The sequence below is a fragment of the Cornus florida genome, unplaced genomic scaffold, assembly GCF_030987335.1.
Source record: "Cornus florida cultivar Cherokee Brave unplaced genomic scaffold, ASM3098733v1 CherokeeBrave_3.0.0_Hap2_Chr11, whole genome shotgun sequence".
Lineage (NCBI taxonomy): Eukaryota > Viridiplantae > Streptophyta > Magnoliopsida > Cornales > Cornaceae > Cornus > Cornus florida.
The window spans coordinates 92,643,567-92,669,118 of NW_026775581.1; the positions used below are offsets into that span (position 1 = coordinate 92,643,567).

At 34.9% G+C, this 25,552-nt stretch overlaps 2 protein-coding genes across 2 annotated transcripts; both read right to left on the reverse strand.

Moving 5' to 3' along the window:
* Positions 1 to 59: 59 nt before the first annotated feature.
* LOC132282510 (tetraspanin-10) lies at positions 60 to 6,008 on the reverse strand. The gene is made up of 11 exons (XM_059784222.1): positions 5,807 to 6,008; positions 5,173 to 5,285; positions 4,999 to 5,053; positions 4,795 to 4,850; positions 2,021 to 2,068; positions 1,609 to 1,657; positions 1,437 to 1,520; positions 1,290 to 1,357; positions 839 to 964; positions 671 to 746; positions 60 to 376 (listed from the first exon to the last, which is right to left on the reverse strand). The coding sequence occupies exons 1-11, from the start codon at positions 5,858 to 5,860 to the stop codon at positions 311 to 313; spliced, it is 795 nt and encodes a 264-aa protein (XP_059640205.1). The 5' UTR covers positions 5,861 to 6,008; the 3' UTR covers positions 60 to 310.
* A 3,665-nt stretch (positions 6,009 to 9,673) lies between these two features.
* Positions 9,674 to 24,035, reverse strand: LOC132286629 (uncharacterized). Its single transcript, XM_059788990.1, has 14 exons — positions 23,595 to 24,035; positions 21,673 to 22,584; positions 21,463 to 21,590; positions 21,261 to 21,381; positions 21,083 to 21,181; positions 20,672 to 20,971; positions 20,489 to 20,596; positions 19,640 to 19,711; positions 19,301 to 19,387; positions 18,607 to 18,678; positions 18,410 to 18,499; positions 11,445 to 11,552; positions 10,726 to 10,794; positions 9,674 to 10,058 (listed from the first exon to the last, which is right to left on the reverse strand). Exons 1-14 carry the CDS (start codon positions 23,823 to 23,825, stop codon positions 9,987 to 9,989), a joined length of 2,469 nt encoding a protein of 822 aa, XP_059644973.1. The 5' UTR covers positions 23,826 to 24,035; the 3' UTR covers positions 9,674 to 9,986.
* Between the last annotated feature and the right edge of the window lie 1,517 nt (positions 24,036 to 25,552).

A 25,552-nucleotide genomic window follows, 5' to 3' on the forward strand; every position in this document is an offset into this window, starting at 1 on the left:
AGCTTTTCGAATTTGATTTGTTTTAACAAGTATAAAAATGTTGTTCCAACTCAACATCATTTGCTTCCATAAAATAAAAATAATAATAAATAAATAAAAATCATTTACATAATTGTCACTGCTTCAAATAGTAAGCCACAAGGAACAAACTTTGATCAGCATTTGAAACAAAAACACTCAATCCACCTGTTCGTTCAGTTGACAAATTGAAAACCAACAATCAACCAAGTGAATATATGAATCAAAGTTCTTAAAGAATAAGATTGAATTTCCTTCACGGGAGATAATTTTGAAGAAAGATTGATCCTTTTCAGACTTTAGATTGGCTCCTTGAAGCATTTCGTCTGGCACAGCAGCCCACGAAGTAGACTATCGACTGAATCACACCAGATGAAAGTCAGGATAGAGTAAACATTCTTGAGAATGTGAAAATTTTAAGATAACAATAGTGGAAGGATCTAAATTTGTCAGATCTTTTCCTCAGAATATCTGAAGAACTTTAGTACATAAAACCATATATCCAATGTTCATGTCGAGAGCTGCTTGGAGGCCTCGCCGTCAGCAGAATATCAATTTTTTAAATGAAGGATTGCAACCACCATCCATCAGTCATTGGTTATAGAGGATGGTTTAATAATCACCATAAAATAGATGGGAGGGGGTGTCTTACCAAGACAACAAACAGAACCATGTTGAAGATTGCAACCACCCTCCATTCAGTTTTCATGTATTGTGCAACTCCAGCCCTAGAAACATGGTACGAGTAAGGAAAAGGGCAATACAAGTTTGAACTAAAATGAGGCGATGGAGGAGAAAGTGGGAAAGCGATAATATTTACTTGCAAGAATCACAATGATAGCACTTGACTGCCTTCGAATTTTTGTAGCGTTTGCAGTCCTTGTTGGAACTGATCGGATGAAAGCTCAGGTCATAGTATGACGCATTAACGGCAGGATAACCACACCTAAGAAATGGGTTGAATCCCAGAAAAGAAGAAAAGTGAGAGTTACATGAACTATTCATAAGTTTAAATAAATGTAAAGAAATTACCCTTTTTTTTTTTTTTTTTTTTTTATATCTAATATGTGAGTATAATTAGTTGACTGCAACTTATATAAATATATGTATATATATGAACCTATTAAATTCAATGAATGATGTCCGAGTGTCTGACCATTGAATAGAAAGAAAGGAAATATCCTTTAATTAAGCATAAACCTTGACAGATTTGAGAGATATTGGAATAAACAAATAAAAATATAAAAAACAAGGAAGAAAAGAACACCTACTCAGATGGTGGTCGACAACAACCAGCCTCAATGGGGGTTAGTTTCGCCGATTTGTATTGTTTAAGAGTCTGCAACAAAGAGGTGCAAACGTGGTGTTGATGTCACAAGGAACAGATGGACACTAGAAGTTGAAGTTGAAAGGTGCACCTTGTACTTTTTGGACAAGTTATTGCAATCATCAGACTTTACGAGACAACTCTCCAACTCCTTCCAGTTGCGGGTATTGTTTAGCTGGAGCAAAGGAGCAAGACAAAAGAAAACAAATGATAGTTTCGTGGTGATACTCGAGATTGATAATAAATTTATAGAAAAAATTTACCTGTTTTAGGAACCATGAGCTGTAATCTTGAAGTTGATACTCCTTGTACCTGATCAGACATGGATTAATATGGCTACTGTTTAAGCCAGTTCCAGCTCACCCAGCAAAAAATACATATATAATAGAATAGTAAAAAGTAAGACAAATTCTGTTATTATTTATTAATTTAGTGCATTTTATCCTTAATTGGAAAAGATTTGAAATGAGTTATTTAAAGAGGAGGCAAGCAACTTATAAGGGGGCGTGCACACACAGATGCTTTAAGATATATCTTTGTTTCTGTTTTCCATTCTTATTTTCCTTCCTTTAAGAATCAAATTGGTTTCAAAGGAGTAACGCAAATAATCATACTTACACCTAAAAAATGAGGGATAACAATTACGATGTTATCAGAAAAATCACGTGATCTCACCTCAGACCAGCTACTTTATTACCAGATCCATTATTTGTTATGATAAACCTATAAACATAAGACAAGAAACAAAGCATCATCATATATGCTGAATTCGAAGGGAGTACCACATTCACATTGCTTCAATTAACCATCAACGCCAAAGCCAAAACAGGAAGAAAAAAAATATAACAAAGAGAGATTATAGAGGATTAGAAAGCATAGAGGAGTTAATGACAAAGCAAAGTGTGAGAAATTGAGTGGTTTGAAGTGATAGCATGATATGATCCCATTTAGAATTGGCATTGAGTATTTCTAATAATGCAGACCATATTGGTTCTTACCGTATTGCCTAAATCAGGATCTGGGGAACAGATAAGTCTACCTTAAATCAGTGAATAAATTTCAAAAGTAGATAAATTTATTATCTCCAAAAGTTTACAATAGAGATTGATGTTTCCTGTTTGTCAAATAATTGAAGCTACTTTCGATTTGTTGATGAGGGTGGGCCTTGGAGCAACGGTAAGGTTGCTCCATTTTGACCTAGTCACATGTTTGAATCCAGAAACAGCCTCTCCATGCAGAGGTAAGGCTGTGTACATCGGACCCTCCCTAGATCCCGCAATGGAGGGAGCCTCGTACACTGGGCTATCCCTTTTTACTTTCGATTTGTTGATCATATAAACGGCTTATGTATGGTTTAATCAATGTCAATAAGGTTCAAAGGAACTACATTTTTTAGACCATAGTTTTTCTCTCTTTTAATCATTTCGTTGCTTCATTTCTGTAACATGCTAACTGGAATTGGAAATCTTTATTTTAAACCATTTTACATTTTACTTTCCAGTGCCATTCCCGATTAGCATTTATTGCCAGAAACACAACAATATCCTCTTAGTTACACATTATCCCTCACTAACCCTTAAAACACATTATTTCCAGAGGCTCAGTTCACATGCAAGTTACTGGGAAAAAAGTATAAATTGTAATATTAAAAAAAATAAAAAATAAAAAAGGGCCTACCTCAGAACTTTCAATCAACAAAGGAAAAACTTAGCATAAGGACATGATAATAGGTTTCTGTACAAGGAAATATTTTCAATTAAAAATCCATTCACACTCTTGCTAGGTCGAATGTATAGTCAAGATTTATTAAAATTTCTCTGAAGTATTGCCAGGTTAGTAGGAAAGGAAGAGTTAATGCAAACTGATCCAACACGTTTGGGGCAAATACGGAACTGCAGTGTCAGCTCAACCAGTTGAATGTAGCAGTTAAATTTGAAGCCCTCGATAATCACAAACTAATATGTTAAAAGATCTACAGATTTAAATAAATAAATAAATAAAAGAGAAGACAGTTCTGACAAGTTAGAAAATAACTTGAGCAAGGTTCCTCTTACTTAATAAGCGTCACTACCCAAAGACAGTTGTTGCATACTGACACAAGCTTCTTACCAAATTGTTAAACCATTATATCGTTTTCAATACATAAATCATGAAATTCCAACAGCATGCAGGACCTAAAAATTGAACAGCACCAACAACAATGCAGCCTCTTACAGCCATAATAAGACAATTTCCTAAAGGATCTTTGTTGGATTAAAATGTTCCAACTATCAAACCTCTCTCACCAATCTACATCCCTTTACTAGTCATCTCGTTTGAATATACCATGTCAAGTAATTGGGAAATCCTTATTACTCTACCACATATAATACATATTGATACTTCTCAAGTCCTCCTTTATCCTTACTGAGAATATACCATGTCAAGTAATTGGGATATCCTTATTACTCTACCACATATAATACATATTGACACTTCTCAAGTTCTCCTTTATCCTTACTGAGAATAAGAAGTTTTCCCTATTTATTCTTTTTTGCTTGTCCCAGTGTCGTTTTTATAATTTATCACCTGTGCCACAGCATCATATATTGGTGCCATAGGAAGTCAATTGTGCTAATGAACAAAAAAATTACAGTTTGCATTCCCTTACTATAGTGCAGTCTAAGAACTCAAAATACTCGATGATTTTTTTTGAACTGAATACAATCTACAGACTATCTAAAAACAGAAAACGAGCAGCAATTGCTGAAAAACAGGAAATATAGAGGAAAACGGTTTGAGGTGTTCCATAAATCATACCATCAAGAATTGTAGAATGACAAAAAGCATGATATAAATTTTTTTTTTTTTGACAAGTAAAGTTGTGAAAAGCACGGTACAAATTATCCTTAGTTGGTGGACAAACTTGACATTGCAGAACTCAAAGCATTCACCTCGAGTAAAGTTTTTTAAAAAAATTGACAGCGAGCAGGGACGGATCTAGGAATTCATATGAGGGGGAGCAAATTTATATAGAGGGGTTTTTTCATAATTTCAGTGGGGGGGCAATTTCAAAATTTTATGGGTATATATACAAAAAAGTATAAATTTAAGGGTATAAAATGTAATAATAAAAAATTTCAGTGGGGGCACCCTTCACAGATCCGTGCCTGACAGCGAGGCATATGAACATTTAAAAGTTTATTAGTTTTTAAATCCATATATTGGTTATGGCAGTTGAGAAATTACTTTAAAAAAAAATGGAACTTCACTTCATAGAAGAAACAACAAAGTTTTTTTGGTAGGTAAGAAAAAACAACAAAGCTTTGTTGGTAAGAAACAACAAAATTGTGATGTAAAAACGATACAAAATTCCAAGAACAAAAAATTTATTGTAGAGAGCCTATAATATGTATGGACAAAATTTAAAAAAGAAAAATAACTTCAAAATCCACACCAGAAATACTTACGCCAAGACTGTGAAGACCAAGATTGCCACCAAAATGAAGCATAACATGATCAGATACTGCAAATCAGAAGTTAGGGAAATTCCAAGACAGAGGAAAAGATAAGGAATCATTGAGAAAATAGGACAGCATATACTTATCAAAAAAAATATATATATAGGACAGCATAGAATTCATTTCTATCACAAATTCATTTGCAAAGGATACCATCCATAACAATATGGAGTTCTTCTTCAATGCACCCAAAAACCCAATTATTGATCTAAAAATTCAACAAAGTGTGTCACTAAAACTATTTAAGGAACAATATAAGTAAATGGAAAGCATTAGAATCTGTAAATTAAGGACTTTATACAAGAACGAAAGAAGTTGAAAGCTTACACTAGAAACACAAAAGCACCAAGGCCTAGAACAGGGAGAGTGAGAGATTTTCGACAGCCGTCGTGATGAGTGCTCATCCATACCCCAAAACCTATGACAACTAGTGCTAGGAGCTACACAATGAAGAGCTGAAGTCAGCATATACCAACTAAAATCAAAACAATACAAGTGTCTTCCTCATTCTTTCTCCAATTAGTGGTTAATTAGTTTCTATTACATATAAATAAGCTAAAAGTACCCATATATTTTCATAAACAGCATAGGGGATTTAAGAATAAGCTAAGCAGAAATTACATTTTGCAGCTACATAGTTAATGAACTAAATATAAAGATATGAAAAATCAATCATAAGAAAAGCATATCAACATATCCCACCAAGAGGAGTTTGCACCCAAATTCAAAATAATATCACTTTTAAACCAAATATACACACACACACACACACACACACATATATATAGTGACAATCCTAAGAGACATTGATGCCCAAAAGCAGAATTAGGGACTGGTTAGCAACATTAAGAGAAAAGAGCATACAATATATATATACATGTGTCATTTAACAATGTATATGAGAATCAAGATAATCAACAGGGGAATGAAAAAAAGAGTAGTGACTGAAAAGGGTAGATACCATGGTGAGAAAGTTAATCCATCTGATTACAAAAGTGCTTGTTCCTGTACTCATCCTTTCTTTCTACTTTGATCTCTCAAAGAATTTCAGAGACAGAGAGAGAGACGTTAAGTGGTGTCAGAAATTCCTGGGGGCGTGAAGATGAAGCACTGTCACTGCAAGGAAAAAGAAGCTATAAACAGCACAAAGAAAAAGGGCTTGACTTGGGTGCTGGAATAACGTTAGATAAGTGAGGGTATTATCGGCATATGCAATGCAGGCCCCACTTGGTTCGCATTTCCAGTGGTTTAATGGAGGTTCCGTGCATTCTAAACTTAAAATTAAGGCAACACTCGTACAACGTTAATGTAAATATTTGTAAGACACGACACATTTATTGGGAGTTTGAATATGTAACACTCTGGCATCAAAAAATTTAACACTATAAAATTATTAAATTGATAATAAGCATTTTTATATCTATGTATAAAATAGATAGTAGTACACAAATCTTATGCATTTCATATCTATGTCACTGGTCAAAGTACGTTGACCGTCGTGACTCGGCTTGTCCGAGGACAAGAGTGTCCCTTTAAGACAGTGAATCTAAGCTGTAACTACTAACCGTGCCATGTCTTTAGTGTGTGGTGGGAATCATGAGATTATTTAATGTGCGGCAAGTACTACCCAACAATGCTGGTCTATCACCACATCAAGGAGTTAATAACTTAATTTGATCGATTTAATGCACGCCTACCTATAAAAACCTATTAATTACTACTAGGTTTACAATTTAGGAGTAACGTTCACATATTTCAACTGTGCATCTACGGCTATTTAAATTGGTTTTGACTTGTGAGCTCTTAGAGGGTGTTATAGATTATCAATTTCTTAATTAAGAATTGACCATCACACCCTCCTCACCTTACTAGATTACATGAAAGTTAGTGATGTTACTGCCATGACGTAATAGTCCATGTATGAAAATTGTTGCCATAAGAGGATTCAAGTCCACTAATTATAGTATTTGCAACCTTCTATAAACCTAGCTATCTCATTGTGCCTTGTAAACTTGCAACTCATTTGAATCATAATTCTTGTTAGCGATAATCACAACTGTCACAAATAACAACAATTACAACAATTGTTATTGCGAGTAATACCATTTTTGTATGAGATTATCAAGTCTAATACATAATATTTTTTCAAAAAAAGAAACTTCACGGTGCTAACGTCAAGCTCTGAATTGATCAAACTAAATTTTAAATAGACCTTGTTGTAATCATTATCTTGTGCAAATTTTTATTCAGGCCACAATCTTAATTTGAGTTTAAATAGCTTGATCGTTAGACTTAGGATACTAATTAGCATAACAGTCAAGTTCAACAATTAAAAGCACTCAAAAAAATTATCAAACTTAACTCGATTTATTTTCCGAGTTACATTTCAAAATACTCTCAATAAAAATTGCAATCCAAAGCTCTACTTTCTCTCCAAAGTTCTCTCATTTTTCTCCTCCTCTTCTGCTTCTTGTTTTTAGTCAAGTTCAACAATTGAAAGCACTCAAAATATAATTATGAGTACAACTACTTTTTTTTTTTTCTTCAGCGTCTGCCTAACATAGTTGCCAATAAAAAATATATATGTGTCTAACATAATTAAATCCTACAATATATATATATATATGCCATTTTATTACTTTTCGTAATTAAAATTCATTTTTGTCAATCTAGTTGTTTGATCAAATGCCCATCTCATATATACACATTGTATAAAATAAAACATTATGTGTAAGGTTTGAACTTATATGTAGTTGCACTCATAATTATGAATTTTTTTTTTTTTTTTTGATATTTTTCTTTAATTAAAAATGGTATTACATGTAACAAAAAATATAAATATAAATATTATTATTATTCAAGAAAGAAAAAAAAATAGAATTTTTTAACTAATTTCACATAATTAGGCGAATTACATAAATCCCTTGACTTGCTGGGGTATTTTTGACAATAATTCAAAAAGTAACCAGTTAGTTGGGTTTTTTTTTTAACCGCAATACGTTATAAATCAAGTTAAATATAGTTTATTCAATATTCAATAGAAAGTTAAAGATTTTTTTTTTTGGGTTGAGGTAAGAAAGTTACTTGCATACATCAACCAATAACCATTGAATTCATATGAATAATAGATATTATATATATATATACACACACACTCACATGCATAAATATTTGAAAAAGAAATTTTAAAACAACTGCAATACACTACAAACCAGGGTTTAAATGTAGTTAGTTTATCCAATAATCAATACATAAATTAGATATTTAATGTGGTGTCTTCTTCTTCTTTCTTTTTTTCTTCTTTTTTTCCTTTTTGAGGTAAGTAAGTTAATACATCCAATGATGCATAGATCAACCAAAGAATTCATATGAATAATAGATGTTATGTGTATATATGTGCGTGTATATATATATATATATACACACATGTATAAATATTTAAATGTAGCATCTGTGGCAACTGGCACGAGTACCATTGCAGTGAAATTACTTTTTATTTCACCATATTTGGATTTATTTATTTTTAAATAAAAATGTATCATTGAATTGCAGAACATGTAAAATTAACATTAAACATTATTAAGAAACCCATAAATAAGATTTTTCAAACTAACCATCAATAAGTTACCTATAAAGTAAATTATAAAATTAAAAAAATAAATTTGGAAGGGCCCATGTTGACGTGGCTATCTACATAGTTCTACCATTTTAGAACATTCTACACTTGACAGCTTGATAAATATTCGTTTGTAGTATTTGAGTATTCAATTCTAGAATTCCATTAGGCTCTAGATTGTGCATTTAACCTATATAAAAAGGCTGAAAGTTTATTTGCTCCCTAACAAGAAACCAAATGTTATAAACTCTCTGTCGCTCACGTTAATAGATATGTATGTGTGATTTTTGTGTGTTTATTACGAGGGAGCATACGCCTAATATATGTATGCCTTTATGTGTTTGTTTAGTGAGCTTTGGATGGAAGAATATTTTAAAAAAAATCATTAAATCGATTCTAGTATTCCGAACTAAATTCTAAACAAAAGTCACAAACTAGTAGGAGTGTGGGTTACCTTTGAAAAATAAATATGTGAAATTACAAATGGCGTTACCCTCTCCTAGTTAAAATTGTATTCAAACCTATAAAGGTAAACAAATACGCTGATTTTGAAGAAAAAATGCAAAGAAAAATACAAAAGTAACCTTTATGATATGAGAAAACAAAATATGTATTTGTACCAAACTCATTTAAATTTAAGAGATTTTGTTAGGTACTTCGCTTTAATCCATTTTGAAGAGATTAGTATGCTATTTATGTTTAAATCTTGCCGGCTTTATTTCTATTTTAAAAAAGTTTTAATAATTTTTTTTAACTTTATACTTCGTTTAGTAAAAGGAACGAAAAAATAGATGCGGGATAGCGAAAAACACATCCTAGCATCCGAATGCAAATTGATACACCAAGTGGCCAACCATTGAGCTCTTCGGTGATAAAATTCACTTTAGATTTGACTATCAAGCAATACCACATATAGAACTTCTAAATTAAACAAGACATACATGACATCTTTTAAGAAACATTCAATAGAGATGGGTTCTCATAAATCTTCTAGTTGGGTAACATGCATTTCAAAGCTGATGTCCCTCACAGTAAGTACAGGGAGCTGATGGGAAAACTCCAAGGGGTATAATTGGTACACAAATATGCCCACTCCCAGGTTAGTAAGCGCATTCCCATTCTGCTAATGAATTGCAACACCAATAATAACCGTCAAAGTATCCCAACTATCTCAGTCAAAAATCAACAAATCACACCCGAAAATCCATCCAGTAGTTGAAAGACTCAAAATTAAAATGGCATTCATCAATCAAACTGTTTTTATAATTATACAACTACCAAAGATATGAAACAATTCATAGTTACGTCGTAGGAAGTTTCGCCAACAATATAAACAATTTTGTGTAAGTTTCTGACTGAAATGAAAAGATAATTTATGTATAGAAGAAAACGAAGAAGAATCTCTCTTTCCAAAGTGGTCTGTCAAGATCAGACCTGCAGTCTCAAGACTGCAACATGGATCACCATCCAACTCAGTCAATTAGGTGCATGAAGGACATAGACAAAAACCGAGTAAAGACAGTTATCAAACTCTGTTGGTGCATGTTAGAATTGCAGACTTCATCTCTTCTTTATCCAAAGATGTTTGAACTATAACCTGTGAAAATGATGCATACATTAGCATTCATTAGATTCTTTTCCAGATTCATTGTAATTAAGAAATCTACAATGACTACCAAAACCATGAAGATCAAAAAATAAGCCCACCCAATACACACACACACACTGAGAAGAACCCTTGCTATGAAAAAAGAAAAACAATGGAAAAGTCCATCCCCCAAATGATGGGTGCATTTCTTTCTAAAAATTGTGGCCAACAATATCATAAAATGCATACTAGTAAGTTCTATCTGAGACAGAAAGTCAGACACTAACTGCAATCAAGCCACTAAAAAATACAGTGAGCATTACTTAAACAAATCAAAAACGCAAAAAAAAAAATTATAAACTGCAAGTATTACATTAAATCATAAATGGTTTCATTTAAGACCAGCTTCAATTTGAATAACTTCTAAAGAGGTAAAAGTTGAGGGCTCAAGCATAACAATGTATATACACAGTAACATCTTGAGTGAAAATAACACATGGAACAGACTAGCAGAATAATTATTCAAATCATATTGAGGCTCAATAACTTAGCTAATTTAATTACTGTATTCATTAGGATGATCAGTTATCACTGAACATCTCAACCACGTACAAGAGCTATTATAACTCAGTTAAGGAAATTCAGGCCAAAGCTAGTAGGATTCTTAAACTTTTACCTCTTGTGCTCTGTTTCCTGATCGAGCAAGTAACTTGTATTGATCTTCAAACATGGATACCATGTAAACCTGCCAGAAGATTGATTAGAAGCAGTTTAACTTGAGTCTGACAAGGAACGCACACCATTCTATGTGAGCTATAAAATAGAATATTACTTAAGTTTAGCATAAAAAGGGAAAAGATCAACAATCATTGTTCTCTCCACATTTTCTTCAACCCACATGAACAGGTAACATAAGAGGTTCCAAACCAAAGGGTAGCATGTACTAAAATGTTCAACAGTGAACATTAATGGTAAATGAAAAATACAAAGTTTAAATCCCACAACTCCAACCGGTATTTGAGAAAGAACATGTAAAAGTGAAAATTTAAAAGAACTAGGGTTAGAACCAAATTGATTTTACGAAAGTAAAAACTTACATTTCCAATATTACCAACAAAGTTATAGAAACATGATGTGATCATCGAATTTGTTTAATTAGCAACATGAAATTCCAAAAGACAGTTAGTCAAATGACAGAATCAACTCCATGCCCAGCATCATATGTGTAATGCACATGATTTACTTTCCATTTAAGACATTTCTAATTCTTTCCCTAAAATAAATGGTAAGAAAGAGTGTCATCGCTCTATACAACAGAATGCTAGCAAGTTTGACAAAATGCTTGTAAAAACTCCAACATCCTCTTAGTTGAATCTAGAATCAGAGTGCATGTACCTGAAAAGTTGGAGCCAAACCAGGGCTCAAGAAAAGATGGCCTTTTGATACAGATTGGATCCCTTCAAACTGCTGTAGTTCTTCAATAAGAGACTCCACTTCTGTCCACTGTCGAATATCAAATCCAAAATGTGAGGATTTCACCATACTGACACATATACAAGCACATAGAATGAAATTGAGCCCCAATTTGATAATGCACCACGTATTAAAGAAAAAAGTCCTCCACAAAAGGAATCAACTCATCCAAATTTCTCTGGTTAGATGCGACCTCCAATTGAGTTCCCCAAAATGCCATTTCAACTTGGTTTAAAGTACATGAAATTTATACCGTACCAAAACAATTTAAAACCCATTTCCCTCCACAAAAACGAGCCAGAAGCCCTAACGCAACAATTTGAGAAATGTACAAATGCATCTAAATAATTTACCAGAATAAACCAATATCATCACACGTCTACTAACAAAACCTTCAACCTCATTTAAATGAAAGATTATGGAGGAAGAACAGGATAAGAGAGGGAAGGGAGAGGATGTTGGTCATTCCACATTTGGGAGTTTTAAGCCAAGGAGAGACAAAAGGAAATGGAGGGATGAAGAATCTCCTCCAGTCCCACTTGTGCTTCCTCCAAAAAGAGGGAGAAAATGAAATGGAAGAAAAGTGAGTTAGGAAAAGCCTGTCTTACCCTTCCTTTTTATATCTGGCCGTTTTCAATTTCACTCCTTTTTTCACTTGCAGCTGCAGGGTGTTTGGTAGCAGAAGGAATGGAGGGAATAAGTGAGTAGGCAAAGGAGGAGGAGGAGGAAATTTCCTTAGCTAGGAAAAAGGGGAAAGGCTTCTGGAAAGAAATGGAGGGGGCTTCCATCTTTCTCCAGACCCACCATGTTGCTTCCTCCCAAAAGTGGGCAGAGGAAAGTAAGGAACCCTCTTACCTCTCCTTTTAGCTTCTTTACCCTTGTACTTAGGTCCTTTTTTTTTCCCCCTCCAAACTAACCAAGGTATAATGGTCAAATCGTGCAATATCCCCTACTTTCTTCATTTCCTTCCTACTCAACCACGTAATAAGAGGGAAAGGCCCATTCCTTTTCCTGGGGATACTTCTTGCATCCCTCCTATCTTCTTTCCTTTCAATTTGGCATCATTTATATAAACTGGAGCGCTAAAACTTAGAATATACCTTTTTCTTATTATTAACCTCTATACAAGGAATGGAAGGTTACTGTCCTTTACTTTATTTTTCCCTCCTAAAACTCCCAACAAAGGGAAGGAGTTCTTTTATTTTTCTTCTCATTTCCTCTCTAAGATAGACACAGTCCTTTTCATCCTTTTCTTTCCTAAGCTCCTAAACAAACAATTAGTCATGGTCAGTTTGGTAAAAGAGAAGAGTGCAAATAAGAAAAGCAGGGCAAACAAAAGGGGAGGAATCAATAGGAATTTCAGGGTTTGGTAAAAGGAGAAGGGAAAACCCTTCCGAGCCCATGATATCCTTTCCACCCAAAAGTGGGAGGAGAGGAGGAACCAAAACCCCCCCAAAAACATTTTGTCCACCACACCAAGATATCCTTTCTACCCAAAGGTTTAGTTGTGGAATGGATTTTCATTCCAATGGTGTTGGAAATCATATCTATAAGTTGACTCAATGATTGTGGCAGATTTATTTGGTCTTCATTATAAGCTAATGTTTAGGGATTTTATTTTTATTCTAATTTTATTTTATTCTCTTTATTCAGATTTGATTTTATTCTCTTTTCTATATTTGTAATTTTCCTCTTGTATATAATGATAGTTAGGCTCTCAAATTGAGTACGCCAATTTTACCAAGTTACTTTTTGGTATCAGAGCCTCAAACCTACGCCTCCCCCCTCTCTCTTTCTTTCACCGCCTCTTTTGATCTTTCTCTCTATCTCGTCACAGCCCCTTCCCTATTTCTTTTTCCCTTTTCTTCACAGACCCTCTCTCTTCTTTAGGCATCTGTTGTGACAATCCTAGGGGGAGCCAATCTCCTCTAGGTTTGACCCCTGTAGGGGTATTCCCTTAGTCTTTTTCATACACTAAGGGTCAGAAGACGTGTTTGTAATTTTTTGGGGCTGCCGGGATATTCGGCAGCATTTTCGAATCAGACCGCCGTGTCTCCGGCTTCTTGGTTTGATCAAAATCAGGTTTATTCTTCCTTTATTTGAAATTATTAGTGATTTGTTGAATTATTCTATTTAATATTATAGCTGAATCAAGTAATAACAAAGAAACTCTCTTTTCGGCGCAACACACACCGGCTCAACGAGTTACTAGTGTGCTGTTGAATGGCCGTAATTTTGCATCCTGGGCTCGTTCCCTTCGCCTCTATGTGGGTGGAAAAGGCAAATCAGGGTGGATTTTGGGTACTGAAAAGATGCCAGATATTAAAGATCGTAAATATGCTCAGTGGGATATGGACAATTGCACCATTTTAGGATGGATGTTTAATTCTATGGAGGAACCCATTTATAATATATTCATGTTTTATGACTTTGTGAATGACTTGTGGACTGCTTTGAATCAAATGTATGCTCATTCTAGGAATGATGCTCGTATTTTTGAATTATACCAAGATATTGCTAACAGGAAGGCCTGAATTTGTCTGTAACTGATTACTTTGGGTATTTGAGATCTCGTTGAGAGGAACTAACTCAATATGATTCTCTTAGTGAATTTCCTTCCAAGGCAGCCTCTCTTCTTGTCAAACGTCTTGATCGTCAGCATACCTATCAGTTTTTTATGGGATTACGCCCAAAATTTGAACCACAAAAGTCTCAGATCTTAAATGCATCACCAATGCCATCCCTGTTGGAAGCCTTTGCAACTGTTGATGGTAAAGCACACAGGCACCGTTTAATTCAGCCCTCGCTTGTTCCTCTACTAGTGTCTGAGCCTGCTTAGGATAGTATGGCTTTTGTAGCCAACTTTGGATCACATGCTTCTGGAGGTCAGATTATTTGTCATCATTGTGGAGGGTTGGACATGTTAAGGCTCGTTGCTTCAAACTTCATCCTGAACTGAAGCAAAAAATTTCTAGGAACCGTTTATATAGAACTGGTTCTTCTCGTATTGCGGCTGTTGCAGAGACTCCTGTTACTACTGGTGGATCTACTGTATTTCCTGGACTGAGCCAGCTTCAGTCTCAAATTGGGCAGATCCAGGACCAGCTTGGCTCCCTTGCTTCTAGAGTCGGTGCTCCTGCAGCTGCTCCCACTCCCACAATTGCTACAGGTACTCCTACTACATTTCATGTTAAGCCCAAGTAGCCCACTTAGGTTCTGGATTCTGGGGCCAATGATCACATAACTGGTGAGTTATCAGTTTTTTCTTCTAATGTCATACCTATTACCCAATCTGTGTATCTTGCGAATGGCTCTACATCTTACATTCACAGTAAGGTTGATATTTGTTTGTCTCCTGATATTACCCTTTCATCTGTCCTTCATGTACCTAAATTTGCCTTTAACCTTTTATCTGTTAGCCGACTTGCAAAAAACCTCCAATGTGCAGTTATATTCTTACCAGATCAATGTTTGTTGCAGGACCTTTGTTCGAAGAGGAATTTTGGCAGGGGTTATGAGCGTGATGGGCTTTACTACTTTGGGGAACCACCAGGAACGAGTCTTCAAGCTTCTGTCCTACCTACTTCTAGTGTTTATGATGTTTCTTTTCGCATTTTTAGTCTATGGCATGCACGTTTGGGGCATGTAAACTTTCAGTATCTATGTCTATTGTTTCCTTCGTTAAATAAAGCATGTAAGAACCATAAGTTTCAATGTGAAGTTTGTGAGCTTTCTAAACATACTAGAACTAGCTATATTTCTCATATGAGTCGTGCTCCTAGTATGTTTGATCTTATTTATTCTGATGTCTGGGGCCTTTCCCCAGTTACTGCTTTCTCTGGACATCGATATTATGTGACATTTATTGATGATTATTCTCGTTGTACTTGGGTTTATTTATTGAAAAAGAAATCTAATGTGTTTTTTTTATTTACCCAGTTTCTTCAAATGATCAAAACCCAGTATAACACTGTTGTCCGTAATATTCGTTCTGATAATGGACGTGAATATGTTTCAAATGAGTTTCGGACTGAACTTAATAAAAAGGGGATTTTACATCAACTCACTTGCCCCTACACTCCTGAGCAAAATGGCGTGGTTGAACGCAAAAATCGTCATCTTATGTCTGTGGTCCGATGTCTTCTGAGTGGTATGCATGTGCCTAAATTCTATTGGCACATGGCTGTTCTTATAGTTGCTTTTCTGATTAATCGTACTCCCAGTCGAGTTTTGGGTGGTAAGGCCCCATTTCAGATTCTCCAGCCTAATTATACATTGTTTCACCTTCTGCCTTGTGTTTTTGGCTGTACTTGTTTTGTTCATAATCGTAGTCCTTCTCGTTATAAACTTGATGCTAAATCAATTAAGTGTATTTTCTTGGGGTATTCTGCTATGTCAAAGGGCTATCGTTGTTATGATCCTGTGGCCAAACATATGTATCATTCTCTTGATGTGACATTTCATGAAACTGTTCCTTTTTATAGTACTAATTATGTGGTACAGGATTCTCTCTCTTGTGGTCTGGAGAAGGAGATTTCTCCTATTGCCCGTCCTGTTCCTCTCTTTGAAAATCACACTGTTCTGGAACCTCCTTCTCCATCCATGCAGGGTTCCCCTCCACCTTTGCATGTCTACTCTCGTCGCCATCGCAATCAACCTCCCCTGCCAGAATCATCTTCAGAACCAGGTCCAGGTAACTCTCCTTCTCCTATGGCTCCTACCATTCTTGAGCATACCTCTCGTTATCCTACCCGTGATCGTCACCCTCCTAATTGGTATGGTTTCTCTTGTAACACTAACCACCCTATTTCCGAGTATGTCTCCTATGATGGTCTTTCAGGTGCATATAAATCCTTCCAGAACAAGATTGGGACCGTTATTCCTCAATCAGTGTCAGAGGCTCTCCAGGATCCCAATTGGGTGTCTGCCATGACAATAGAAATGGATGCTTTACAACATAATAATACATGGGAACATGTTGCTTTACCTGCTGGGGAGAAAACGGTTGGCTGCAAATGGGTCTGTAATGTGAGGTACTTAGCCGATGGTTCTATTGATCGGTATAAGGCTCGGTTGGTGGCAAAAGACTTTACTCAGATTTTGGGCAAAGACTTTGGTGCTACCTTTGCTCCTGTGATAAAGTTGACGTCTGTGCGACTTCTTATCTCCTTGTCTGCGGCCTATTTTTGACCTTTGCATCAGTTAGATGTCAAGAATGCATTTCTTAATAGAGACTTACTTGAGACTATATATATGGATCCAACCCCTGGATTTTGGGTTGAAGGGGAGTATGCTGGGAAAGTCTGTCGGCTGCGGAAGTCTCTTTATGGTCTGAAGCAATCTCCTAGAGCTTGGTTTAGTCGTTTTAGCGATGTTGTTCTATCCATGGGCTTTGTGCGCTGCCACTTAGACCATACTTGCTTTATTCGACGTCGCTATGATGGTCGCTGCAGTATGTTATTAGTATATGTGGATGATATCATTATCACAGGTGATGATGCTTTAGGGATTGCTCAGGCGAAACTTCATCTTCAAAAAGTCCTTTGATGTGAAGGACTTAGGTCCTCTTCGATATTTTCTTAGAATTGAGGTTGTTAGATCCCGTCGTGGAATTTCTTTATCTCAAAGGAAATATATTTTGGATCTTCTTCAAGATACTAGCATGCTTGGGTGTCGACCTGCTTCTACTCTTATGGACCCCAATCTCAAACTCTTTGTTGAGTCGGGGGAATTACTTCCAGATCCATCCATATATCGACGTTAGTAGGTCGTCTTATCTACTTGACTAACACAAGGCCCGATTTGACATTTGCTGTTAGTGTGGTTAGTCAATTCATGCATGCCCCTCACTCAGCTCATATGGATGCAGTCCACCATATTTTGAGGTATCTTAAGTCGTGCCCTGGTCTTGGTCTGTTCTATGCCTCAGGAAATCAGTCTGGACTCTCATGCTTTACTGATGCAGACTATGCTGGATGTAAGACAGATAGACGTTCTACTTCTGGCTTCTGTACTTTCTATGGTAATCATCTCATATCATGGAAGAGTAAGAAGCAAGTTGTTGTCTCCAGATCCTCTGCTGAAGCTGAATACCGAGCTATGGCTCAAGGTACTTGTGAGCTCCTTTGGCTTCAATCAATTTTGGGAGAGTTGGGTGTTGTAGAAAAAGGTTTTTCGAGGCTGTTTTGTGACAATAAATAAGCCATTATGCTTGCTTCCGATTCTGTTTTACATGAAAGGTCGAAACATATTGAGGTAGACATTCACTTTATTCGAGAGAAGGTTCGATCAGATATCATTAATCCTGTTTTTATTCCCTCTTCAGAACAGACTACAGATGTGTTCACAAAGTCTGTTGGGCCTTCTCTTCTCCAGTCTTCTATAGTCAAGCTGGGCTTGGTCAACATATTTGCTCCAGCTTGAGGGGGAATGTTGGAAATCATATCTATAAGTTGACTCAATGATTGTGGCAGATTTATTGGGTCTTCATTATAGGCTAATGTTTAGGAATTTTATTTTTATTCTGATTTGATTTTATTCTCTTTATTTAGATTTGATTTTATTCTCTTTTCCATATTTGTAATTTTCCTCTTGTATATAATGATAGTCAGGCTCTCAAATTTAGTACGCCAATTTTACCAAGTTACTTTTAATGGAATGGCCATTCCCACTTTAAATTGCATAACAATCAAAGGAATGGATGGAATGGGCATTCCATTCCATTCTTGCACACCAAACGCAGCATAATGTAATCGTATAACGGCAAATTTATGAAACAAGCTTTTCCTCCTTTCCTCTATTAAACCAAACAAGCAGACGCATGTTTATACAACCAAGGTGCTACAAAAGGAAAAATATTATCCTGCTCATAGGGTCAAAACAGAAACCTCAGTATCTGCTTGGGCTGCTTCTAATCTCCCAAATAAGAAATCATTATCACCAATTACAGCTTCCAGGGCCTCATTTAGTGGATCTGGCTGCAGAGAAAAAGATAAATACAACATACAGCATCTCGATAACATTAAAAAAATTCCTTAAATCTACAAAAGGAATTTAAATATTAAGAGAAGTAGACATAAGTTACCGTTATGTCCTTTAGTGATAGGAAAATGCGTTCAAGTGAAAAATCCAATTGGTGAACTTTTGCCTCCACAATCTGCAACCAAAAGATCTTTTCTTAAGAACTTGGACAAAATTTAGTTCTGAAGTAAGGACACGGAAATGGGACATGATTCGACTTTACCAATCTTAATAAAATAGATAATGGACATGCAAAAACTTGGTAATAAAATAAACATTGTTATATAAAAAAATATTTTATACACCACGTTAATTCATGATAAGTATATATAATATTTTTCTGAGTGTCATGAAATCTATAACCATAAATTTATAATCAAAATCATTCTTGCCACATAAAGAAAGGCATAGCAACAATATGACCTTTTTTGTGACTGTATGTGGAGATGTATGTGTAGATATGTATACATACATAATTACTCTCGCATGTACTCCTTGGATAAAACCTTTGATGTGATTTTCTCTTACGACTATAACTTTTTCCATACTAAAAGAAAATCTCATCCAATGTCCAAGACAGTCATGCGTTTGAAATTGAGATCTTCTATTTTTAAATCGTGGACACATCCAATATATAACAGACACATGTCTATAGCTTTTACCTGGTCAAATTCGTCGTAATTGTTGAGGACAATGTCAGTGTTGTAGAAAAACAATTGCTGTTGTTATACATAGTAATACGCTACTAACTCAAATACCTGACCAATTTTGAAATATGATGCAAGATCCAAAGTGGCATCCCATGAAACTTCCGTCTGGTGAATCAGAGCAGGTACTCCTTCAACCTAAATTAGGATATTTAGGTCAAATGTGATAAACAATAATCTGCTGATGTAGTGATGATCTCATGGTATTGGTTCCACAACAAGAAGCTGTGAATCCATGAAATAGAAGATCTCATAAAGGAGGAAGCTAATCATTTTGAAGTATTTATGGGATTCACAGCTCTTTATTTAAGGAGCTCTTACCATGAGATCAAAACTCTCTATTTATATGCCCGTTTTCTAAGTAAAATTAGAAGCAAACTGCTGATATACCTCAACAAAAATACCAAAGTAAGTAATCTTTTTGATGCAACATTTTACTACATCCCCAATGCTAAGTTTGGCCTGCACCCAAAAGAAAATACAGAAAAAGAAAAAGAAAGAAAAGCTTTAAACCATTAATTTGTTATCTTAAATGGACAAGTAACTTCGAAAAAAAAAATTATGAAATTTTGTTATCTAGAATATGAGAAAACCTCGTGATAATATTGTATAAGTACCAAAAAAGGCTGTGCTTTTATTTCAGAAATTAATTTTAGTATATTATAAATATTATGGGGGTGATAAAAAAAAGATTGAATCTTTGATTCTTGGGAAAAAATGAACTCTACTAGCCCTGGGAAAAGAAAGTAAGCAAACTGCAAATAGTACTAAAATCGATATATTGATTTAAATTTGACTTAACAAGCATGTAATCTACGAAGAGTGGAGAAAAGATGTAGCTGACCCCAAGTAGTTGGAAATGGGCTTTTTTTGCTGCTTGTTTTTGTAAGCATTTTATTAATGAATATGAGATTCAATATTGCTTCAACCAGAAAACTCTACCTTTATGGATATTACCTCTATGTATATCTAAATTGTAGATAAAATCATCCAATATGTTCAAAAGATGCTATGCCTTTCCTCTACTCTTCATACAAAGTAGACAGATTTCATCAGTGTTGCTAAAACTAAACATTGAACCCTTTAAATTTGATCACAGAAATGAATTATGTTTCTTACTTTTTTTTGGTAGCTAGAGAAATGAAATTTGTTGCTTAAGCCGAAATTATAGATGTTTCACCATGAAGAGCAATCAATAAGCATTTAAAGATAAGTATAACATGGAAAACAGTTTCCTACCATAAGACTTCGCTTTTTCTCAACTGATTCTTCTTTTTCCTTCGGCTTCATAGAAAGTATTAGCCTTCTAGACTTTCTATCAACCAACACCACATTCACCTTCATTTTCTGCAACCAAAAGAGTTATTAATATTTTTTATTAAACTGATAAAAATTATTGTATCAAAATCAAGATATTCAAACCTGACCAACGAAGGATGACAAGAATTTCAGTTTTTCTAGGTCATAAATCCTAAGAAGATCTTCCAATTTCATGTCCGGTGAAATTTCTGTCTCAACTTTTTGATCAGTTTCGGGAATTAGGCTTGAATCAAGAGTAGAAGCCTTGTTCGCAACCTCAGAGCTGCCAATAATGCCTAAATTTTGCTTGTACATAGAGGGGTCTAAGCCTTTTCTTCTCAACCAAGACTCAAAAGCTAAGAACTTCCACCTGGCAGCGAGCTTACGATATGGTAAAAATCCTATCAAAGAGCCAAAAGATACCTGTAAATATGAGAAGAAATTTAGATAAATAAGATCAAAATTAAAATTTCAATAAAGCATAGGAAGAGAGAGCGTGCATCTAAGCCTGTTTAACTAATAACTAGTACTCACAACAAATCCTCTGGTACTTGAGCTTATCAGTTCCACTTCTTCTCTTCCTCCTCTCTCAAACAGATCTTCAGCTCTTGTCCAATCAGTATCTTCATGTTCCTACAGTTTCAACACGAAATTCAGACCATCCTATTATATCGCTCAACCATACAAGGGACTAGAAATAAATTAATCAGACCTTTATGGGTGACGTTGCGAGGATATTGTCAAGCTCAACAGCATTGCCATAAGTTTCAGGATTCACAGTAACAGGCTCCTCTCTAATAAAATTGGAAGCTCCCTTTACAGATTGATCTAATCTATAACATAACAACCAATTAAACAACCAAACCTAGAAGCAATAGAACAAAAAATATACAAGTTAAGAGAAGTTGGCCCACCTCATGGGTTTCCCTTGCAATGCAGCTTCCACGGAGAGTGTGATATTAGAATCCAATAGTATTGCCTCTGAAGGTTCATTATCGGAAGTTCTTTTCTCAGCAAACAGCATATCACTCTGCTCAAGTGGCTGTAATCCTTGAACAAACAAGGACAATATTAAACTGCAAAGTTCCAATTTCAGAAAACTTATCTGCAATGTAATACATTACCTGTTGCAGAGTGATCCTCCCGCTTAGGGTCCCTGAGACTGAAGCATCCCCAACTTCCAGTGATTCATCATAGTTGATCCTTGTTGAATTAACTTCCGATGAGTGTACAACTTCCGAATTATTCTCTTTGAGATCATCACCACAGCTTGACCCAATAAGATCACCAGAAGATTCTTGTTCTTGATTGATCTTCAAATCGAGATTTAATCGTTCAGGTTTGTCTACAAGTGTAACATCTTTAGTTGTTTCATTAACTAGAGATGGACTTTTCAAATTATTCCCTTCAATACCTTCATAAACTTTGGCTTTGGCATCCCCAGAAGGCTCCTGGTCATTATCAACACTTGAGTTGTTACTTATCAGTTCGGGCTTCTTTAATAATGTAACATCACTAAAACTTTCCTTCATCTGTTCTTTCCCCATTCTAAAAGACAAATTTGGTTTTATTCTCAACCTTGATGATTTCTCAGTCCCAATATCATCATCAGTAAATGTACTTGGTTTCCGCAAAATAACATTAGGAATGCTACTTCTAGTATTATCTACCGTCTTTCCTACTGGTTGGCTCGGTTTCTTTACCTTTGAATCCTTTGATACTATTGGCCTATTGTTAGCTTCAAATTTGACTCCTCTCTTAGGCACAGGCCGGACTAAGTTCAACCCGTTTGGTGAAGTTGATGAGTGTCCTTCCTTGGGAATTGGCCTATTGTTAGCTTCAATTTTGACTCCTCTCTTAGGCACAGACCGAACTAAGTTCAAATCATTTGGTGAATTTGATGACTGCCCTTCCTTGGGAATAGATCCATCAAATGGAACCTCTTCTACTTCATTTACTGCTTTACCCTTCTTCTTGTTAAATGATTTCTCAATTTCCAGGTAAGACAAATCCGGATTCGATTTTCTACCCATTATCTGAAGCATTCAAAGAATTCCAATGCTTAATATAAAACATTCAAACTAATATAAATAACCACAAGCAGTAAACCAATGACATACCATCTGATTGGTTGCTAAATAAACAATAGAAAATTGTAAGAAAATAAAATTTTAAACCTAATGTTGTACATTGTTTACTTTCCAAATTTCAAAATTATAACCTTTACTAATCCAAATATTTGAATTAGATCAGCAGAGGCATCCTTTCTTAGGTTCCCAACTGTCAATAACTTAAAATTGAAAAATATTTCATTCATTCTCTTCCACTCACTTCAATCGCGGACATGCAAGACAGAGTACAATATAATCACACGTGACAGAGACAGACCCACATATATAATCAAACATGACACATCCACATTTTTTATAAATATATGTGTGTGTGTATATATATGGAGAGAGAGAATGTTTCTTTCCTTGGTGCTCTAGCCAATGAACAACTCAAAATTGAAGAATGTTGCATCTATTTTCTTCATCTCACTTCGTTTAGCAACTAAATGGACTATTAAGAAAAATAGGGTATATTGAAAACTGAGACAAATTTACATAATATACATATACAATCACACATGACTCACCCACATATCTATAATCAAACATGACACACTGACATATATATATAATGAAACACAACACGCCCACTTTTATGATACATAATGCATTTGTATATATATAGAAAGAGAGAGAGGGAGGGAGGGGTATTACTGAAAATTGTTTCTTTTATCAGGTTTCAAACTTTGAATAACTCAAATTGAAAATTGTAACATTCATTTTTCTCAGTTCAATTAGCAACCAAACAGAATATTACCAAAAAAAAAAAAAAAAAAAAAAATCAGCTATATTTAAAACAGCGATGGATTAATACATCATATACCTATATAGTCACAAATGGCACGTCACACCCACATATATAATCAAACATTACAAACCCATATTTATCTACACAATATGTGTATATTAAATATATATATATAAAGAGAGGGAACCTTGGCTAGGGTGAGCTTGGGGTCTTCGCCGATCAATCGGCCAAACTTGAGCTCCATCAGCTCCCATTGATCGAGCTTAGGTTCGTCTTTGGAGGCGAAAACGAGAAATTTGGGTTTTCGAGCAACAAAAAAGTAGTTTCTTGCAGTTCTTGCTCTGGGTTCAAACGAAGAAACAACGGGTCGAACAATTGAGGGTTTGATTGTAATAGTGGTGAGAGCAAGACCGTCCATTACTGTGAAATCAAAATCAAAACCGCCAAATGGTGATGGAACGCATTGAGATTAATGGATTTGATTAGCTCTGTGAAACTTTACTGTGTGACTATGTGTGTTATGAAGGTAGAGTGTGTTTAACAGTTTTCTAGAGTGAGAAACAGTGAGAGGATGATGAGCGGGACGATAGAGGAGGAGAACGGCTGTGGAGGGAGGGACGGTGTGCGGGTTTTATTATCCATCATCGGTAATACCACGTGGCTTTTCATGATACGTGGTTGACGGACAAGGTATGGGGGTGTTACACAGTTGATAAGCAATTTGGATTTTATTACTCGAATTGAATTAAAAAAAAAAAAAAAAAAAAAAAAAAACTCTCATTCCATTTTGAGTTGGGCTAATTTTGCAGGACCAAAAGTCAAACCCTCTCTGGTGTACTTTCTTAGTCATGCAAATTTCCCTATAATTTTACTTTTAACATTTTATTGCCCTTGTTGTAAAATTCTACTACTATTTTACTAGTAAATTTAAACAAAAAGCACAAAAAAATAAAAAAAATCACTATTTAAAGTAATAAAATAGAATATGACAGACATTTACTCTCTAATGAAATCAGTGAATTTTCAGTTTTCACCACCAAGTGAAATCTTGTAATTTATTTTTTAATCTTCCAATAAGCAGTTATCAACTATAAATGTTCAAAGAAATCATAAAAGTCTATTATTCCACACCATAATACTCTCCCCATTATTTGTGTGTACATTAAATAATGAGGCATTAGCAAATACTAAGACGACGTAAGCTTTATTTTACCGTAATTAAAATTAATTTTAATTATCTTAACTATATTAAAATTATTTTGTAGTAACCTAGCAAAAACTCAAATTTATAAAGTAAATCATTCACAAAATTTATTTTGATTTAAAACAAAATAAAGAATATATGCAAACATGTCAATTCTTCAATTGAAACTTTGTTAAGATTTGCAAGATATAATTATTGAAAAGAACTAATATGTGATTAGAGCAAACAAAATATTTTTCAAAATTCACACAATTTAATACGCCTTAACCCATCAAATATTCTCTGTTTCTACTCTTCTTTTATCATAAGCTAACTTTATTAAGTTTCTTTTAATAATGTCATTCTATTTTATTTTTAGTGACTATCTCTATCTCTAACTTTTATGACAATTAATCTTCCCCACTAGGTAGTCCGTTTATATGCCAAAACCATCTCAGTCAAATGTTAATATATATATATATAAACACTATTTTTATATAAAAATAGAAATATGCACATGGATATACAGTTACTTCTAGTTTTTGTTCCTATTCGACTTCCATGCTAAAGTTGGTTGGTAAGTTGAAGCCTCTTCTTCCTTCTTCTCTTGGATTAACATTGAAGTCTAAGAGTAGTGCTCATTATTTCCAGTACCAATCACCACAAATATCTTCTCATCAACCTTTTGTGTCAATCCTCACTATTCTCATTTTTCCCTTGAAACCCATCTTCATTTACTAAATGACAAGCTTAAACAACTGTCCAACGTTGGACTTCATGATCAAATACTTGATCTTTACTTCATTCTTCAGCTTTCCAATGCAAAACCTGATCATTTCACATACCCATATGTGCTTAAGGCCTGTGCTGCTCTCACTGCTTTCAATGAAGGCAAATTAGTCCATACCCGGATAATAAAATCCGGGTTTGATCACAATGTTGTCGCCAATTCACTGATAGAC